Below are 5,846 nucleotides of genomic sequence, written 5' to 3' on the forward strand. Positions count from 1 at the left end.
TTTTCCAAACTTTCTTGAGGTGGCCCCCACACGATAAGTTACAAGACTTGGCGCTCGCTGACGACCGGCGCCGCCGTCTGTAAACGGGAATTTTTTCGAAAGATTTCAGGTCCGCCCACCTAACATCCATCGGGCCCGTCTAGAGACGGTTAAAACTCAAGGCTGTGCACGGGTTGGCAGTAGGACGAGAGGAGCCAACTACCAGATGGCATTTAATTTGTTCGTTATTAGGGTTTAACGTCCGCTTACATCGAGTGTCGAATCACAGACATAAGTTTCTCAGAAACTTGTCAGAATAGCCAGTTAAGATTAAAAGGCAAGTTAACAATTACAATGGAGACAAATATATTTTTGATATAATTAGTAGCGCAGAGTTTCAATGTTAATGCACTGATGTCGTGTCTAAAGCGTAATGTTGTTGACATCCTCTGGAATCTGACCTCAACCAACCGATTTGTAAGTCAGCTTTACTTTAACGCCGTCATTATTAGCACCATCGCTAATAGTTTCAACTGAGCTTTCCACCGTATTGTAAGCCGGCTCGCCATCAGAGTCCTTAACTTGCAGGACATTACCTCCAACATCCCCATCGGTATCATTATCATCAGCTTCCATAATGCTGGGATCGTTTTCTACAATATCGTTTTCCGACTGGGAGTTATTGGACCCATAGTCACCAACCACCTCCCCAACCCCATCATTCGCAACGTCACCATCCATATCATTATCACCAGATTTGATCTTTCTAGGATCATTTTCGTCCAAATTCCTTTCCGAGCGGACATGATTGGGCTGACCGTCATCAACCACCTCCTCTGCTACATCAAGATTTTCTTTAATCCCCACAACCTCAAGATCGCCACTGTTACGAGAATTGGCATCTTCTTGACCAGTGGGTACGTCTGCTTCAATCGAATCGCTTTTTATCACCGCCTTATCCATAAGTTCACATCCAGCAACCGAATAGTCATCCAACTGTAAGTTAGTATATTTTTGTGCACCATCGGATGATTCTACTGTAATATCAGTACCACCGTCTGCCGATGCAAAGTTCTCGCACATGTCTTGTCTCGAGTTGTTCTGTGATTGGGCACGACTGTGCGGCGAATTTTCCACGTGAACTGAATTGTTATTTATTTCGTCCGGAGACGTGTGTCCATGAGAATCAGCCTCCATGGTGTAGTTAATCGCCGGTACTGAATCCAAAATCTCATTTGATTTTGATATAGGATTGCTTTGACCAATGACATTGGAATTGTGTGAAGTTTTTTCGATCAAATCATCTTTACTGTTGTTAACCAGGACTGACGAAGGTGACTTTAGACCGTCTGGGATTGGTTCTTTGCAATATATCTCTGGCACACACCTGTTTTGATTTTCAATGTCTCGTTCATCCTTTGCATTTTCCATAGAAGTATGAATATTCCAGCGTCGGTTACGAGGTTCTACAATACGAAACGACGGATTACAGATTGTATCCCGTTCAATATCGTCCGAATCACATATGTTCAGAATATTACCAAAACTGTCTGGATATTTACAAACTATAACCGGTATCAGTGAATGACTTACGACAAAATTACAAACTGATCCTAATGGATGACTTCCGGTGTTGTAACCACGTAATCCCATAATAATCATGGACGCCTCTTGATGGACAGAAGTGCTAATGATAACATGACCTGGTGAGGAGTGACAGGATGTTATTATTTTACCCACAATCTGAAAAAAGAATGATTTGATTTGATTCTTATTGCAATACAAGAGTTAAGAAACATTTAAGCTATGTGAACATAAGCCTCGACCGTTGCAGTCTAATCTTTGCTGGACAAAACTGCGACTAAGCTGTATACTGTGTGGCTCTTCGCGTATACAGTTCATGCAATGACCTGTTGACTTTCGACCAAACGTAAGAAATGAAATGGTATTTAACGTCCTACTGTTCTACTTCTACTGGGCTAATGGAAATGAAATGAAATGAAATGGAGTTTAACATCCTACTGTTCTGCTCCGACAAGGCTAATGCAGACCGACATACGCGATACAGTGTGCTATGAGGGAAATTTTGCCCGGGCAGCGGCACCATAGCCTACTCTTATATCGAATTCCAACTGTCAAGGGATCTTTTACGTGCACGCAAATCTATACACGGGACCCGGTTTTTCGTCACATCTGAACGACTAGACAGCTCTTCTTGTCAGACCCTCCGGCCTGCACCACTGACGAGGGGAAATCACGTCGGCGGAAAATCCCAATAAACTTTCTCGGCCAATGCTGGGATCGAACATGCGTCCTCCAGGCTAGCGATCCAGCGCCTTACCCACTTAGCCACTGGGCTAATGGAGACGGGCATGCCGCATGCAGTGTGCTATGAGGGATATTTTGCCCGGGCAGTGGCGCTATGGCCTACTCTTTTTTCGAATTCCAACTGTTAAGGGTTCTTTTACATACAGACCAATGTGTACACGGGACCTCGTTTTTTCGTCCCATCCGAACGACTATACGTTGTCCCTTGCACTCTCTCCGTCATACATCACTGACAAGGAGGAACGACGCAGGAAAAATCCCGATGAACTTTCTCAGCCAAAGCAGGGATCGAACACGGGACCTCCAGGTTAGCGAGCCAACGTCCTGCTCGCCAATCGTAAGACGTGCGACATGGCATATACAGTGGATGCCTTTTTTGTTCCAATTTGGTTATATATGGCTGACGTGTAAATATATCATTACCATTGCATTACGCAGCATTGATTGGTATTTGACGAAATCATCTGACATTTTCATCTTCTCGTTTTCTATAAAACCTTTTATAACATCAGTATTACCAGCTTTCCCTGAAAACATATACATATAGTTCATATAGTTCTCTCTTTACTTTTCCCTGAAATGGAGAAGGGTGGAGGACTCGAAGGATCTACAGCATTGCGCTGTGGACCATGGTCGTGCTTTCCATCCACATGTGAGGGTAGACTGTCAATCTTCGTTGGTTTTCTCAGGGGTTTCCCCACAGCTAAACATCCTTGCACGTAAGTTGGCATCGTTTTACATGCCCTGGTTTAACTTTATAATTGGGTTCTACATTTGAATCCCCTCAAAGGATCAATAGTCTGGAAGAAACATTATGCGGAGTCAATAAACAGAAATTCACAGAATTTAAGCGAGTGCAATTATACGTGTATAGACATTTCTATTAAATGGGTCATTAACTCGAGAAGGCGGCGTTTTATGTTAAACTAATACAGCGATTGTACCAAAATACTTATAATTCAAAGCCACGTTTGTTGATATATAACATAAATATATGGCATTAACTCTGTAGTATTTAGTGAGTGGGGGGTGGACGTTCCAAAAATCGTCTTTAGTAGTGTTAGGAAACCGGAAGACCCGAGGAAAACCCACGAAGTAAGGCCGGTGCACCCCCACCCCCCAAAATACTTATTATTTAAAGCCACGTTGATATATATAATATGAATACATGTACATGGCATTAACTCTGTAGTCTTTAGAAAGCGAGGGGTGGGGGTTCCAAAAGACCCGAGGAAAACCCACGAGGTTAGGCCGGTGACCCTCCCCTAGTCACATGAGAGATCGAAACGACGCCACTTGACTTAATGACACACCAAATGGTCTAAAGAGCACACGTTAGACATCCAACTCACCACCATTCAAGGAAGGCGAGATGTCAAGAATTACGAAGTAGCTTACCCCCTTCATTCTACCTCCCTATGATTTTAAACCCTTGTGTCGGTTTAGTTTAATGATACATTAGTTAAGAGTTTTATAAAGAGTTGGCCATTCTTGCTATACTAATTCAAAAATAGATGATAAAAACAGAAAATGCTGAAAATTTCAGTCAAATTTCTTTGTTCTGAACGGAATTGTCACTGTTGGAAGTTTGGGCTAGAAATAGGCATCAATCGTGTCTGCACCGTCTATGAGAATCAGCGATCGTTTCATTGACAGACGATAACTCCACCCACATATTCTCGATTATCAAGTAGCATGTTCAATGGCTATGGTGGTCTCGCTTGGCAGGCCTTTCATCACCAGTTTCCGGTAATGACATCAGCGACTAAGGTAAACGTTAGCTTGGTCCGCCATTTATTGATTTAATTTTAAATGAACGACTGTTTAAATCCAAACTGTATCCAAGCCATCCGAGGGTCTACAGAGTTGATTTTGTGCTTGTCATGTGAATAAAGGTCTAATTAATAATTTCTATAACATCTGAAGCCTAAATAAAGACTTGCAATAGGCAGATTTAGCTCTTGCATAATGTATGTTTAATATCAACACAGTCACCAGAAGCCTGGCGGGTATTTATTTGGCATACAAACGCTATGCCGGTTCGTTCAGATCGTTTAAAGGGGAGCAACTCCAATATATTATTCCATTCTAGTGGACATTACTATTCTATTACATGACTTACCTGCAGAAACAGCAGCCAACCTGTCAGTCATCTGAGAACAGCTAACGATGATAACATTATTACCTGGACGATGCATATTACCACAATACCCTATAAAAATATAAATCTATACTCATTACTTGTCAAAATTTAAGTGCCGAATTTGTGAATCCTCTCTACCATCATATTCAATGTCGATAGCACAGGTAATTTTTGCCATTTGACATATTTTAAATTTGCAGAAAAAAACCTCGAAAGAAATACATATACCCTAACAATTTGTCAGTGGGTAAAAATATAATTCGCCTCCGTCTGTTGAGTTCCCTTAAAAATGTATATTTATTTTAGAATTGATTTTACCATGAACCGTGTATATACGGTCCATGATTTAAGCCTATAAATGACAAAATAAAATCATTAATCAATGTCAGGTGTGAAAAGTTTTATTTCACTTCGAAAGAAAGGTTTTATTTTACGGTTAAGTATCATTTTAAAAGGCGTAAAGCTCTATTGTTTAGAAATAAAAATGGACGACAATGGGTCTAAAGCATATATTAATGTATATGAGTGTATATAAAGTGAAATACGTGATCAGTCTTAATTGAATGACAGTCGTTTTAGCCTGCTTTGTCCATTCTTTGCTTTTTATTATTATTATTATTATTATTTTGTCGTTTTTGACCCAGCCCTGATTTTAAAATGTTCATTGTGTACTAAATACTATATATTAAAATTCCATATTTTCACATTAAGACAATAACACCAATGTTGATAGAAATGGACTAATATTGAATTCTAATTCGTTTTTTAAATTTAATACTGATTTAGTGGTCTTGCTCCTTTAATTTAAACTATGGGGTACCAAAATATGTATATCGCTTATACAGTCTTAAAATGTCTTAACACGACCCTGCTCACTCCACCTTACCCCAGTTGTCTAATTGCATAACTAAAATACTTACATTCAAAGGCCCATTCAGAATCCTTGCCACCATCCATTGCTATCAATATAGTCTGTTTCTTTAAGAAGGCCATTGTCTTCGAATATCTCTTGCGATGTAATTCTGACGTGATTATTAAATATCCAAATTTATTTGAAACATACCACGGTCATTTGTAACGTTGCTCTGTAAACCCACCTTAATTACAAACAACGTAATAGATCTACTTTCTTTGATATGAAATGTAGTTTCATTTCACTTGTCAAATATGTCTGGTAACTAGTTAGACTTGATTTACTACCATGTCCTTCGACAAAACGGTTGTACGAGACGGTGACATTAAATGTTTGACATCTCAAACTTGTACCACGAGAATGCTATTATAGACATTCTAAACATTCATAATACGTGTATATTAAGCCCTTTCATCGTGTAGACTATAATACCTTATATAGTTGTTGGATGCCTAGATAACTGGATTAACCCGAAAGCAGAGT

The 5,846-nt window shown here is 39.9% G+C and overlaps 1 protein-coding gene across 1 annotated transcript; it reads right to left on the reverse strand.

The window, feature by feature from the left end:
* Positions 1-372: 372 nt before the first annotated feature.
* Positions 373-5,474, reverse strand: LOC126827773 (uncharacterized protein DDB_G0290685). The gene is made up of 4 exons (XM_050557295.2): positions 5,371-5,474; positions 4,430-4,519; positions 2,731-2,834; positions 373-1,722 (listed from the first exon to the last, which is right to left on the reverse strand). The coding sequence occupies exons 1-4, from the start codon at positions 5,441-5,443 to the stop codon at positions 442-444; spliced, it is 1,548 nt and encodes a 515-aa protein (XP_050413252.1). The 5' UTR covers positions 5,444-5,474; the 3' UTR covers positions 373-441.
* Between the last annotated feature and the right edge of the window lie 372 nt (positions 5,475-5,846).

Source organism: Patella vulgata, chromosome 7, assembly GCF_932274485.2.
Source record: "Patella vulgata chromosome 7, xgPatVulg1.2, whole genome shotgun sequence".
Lineage (NCBI taxonomy): Eukaryota > Metazoa > Mollusca > Gastropoda > Patellidae > Patella > Patella vulgata.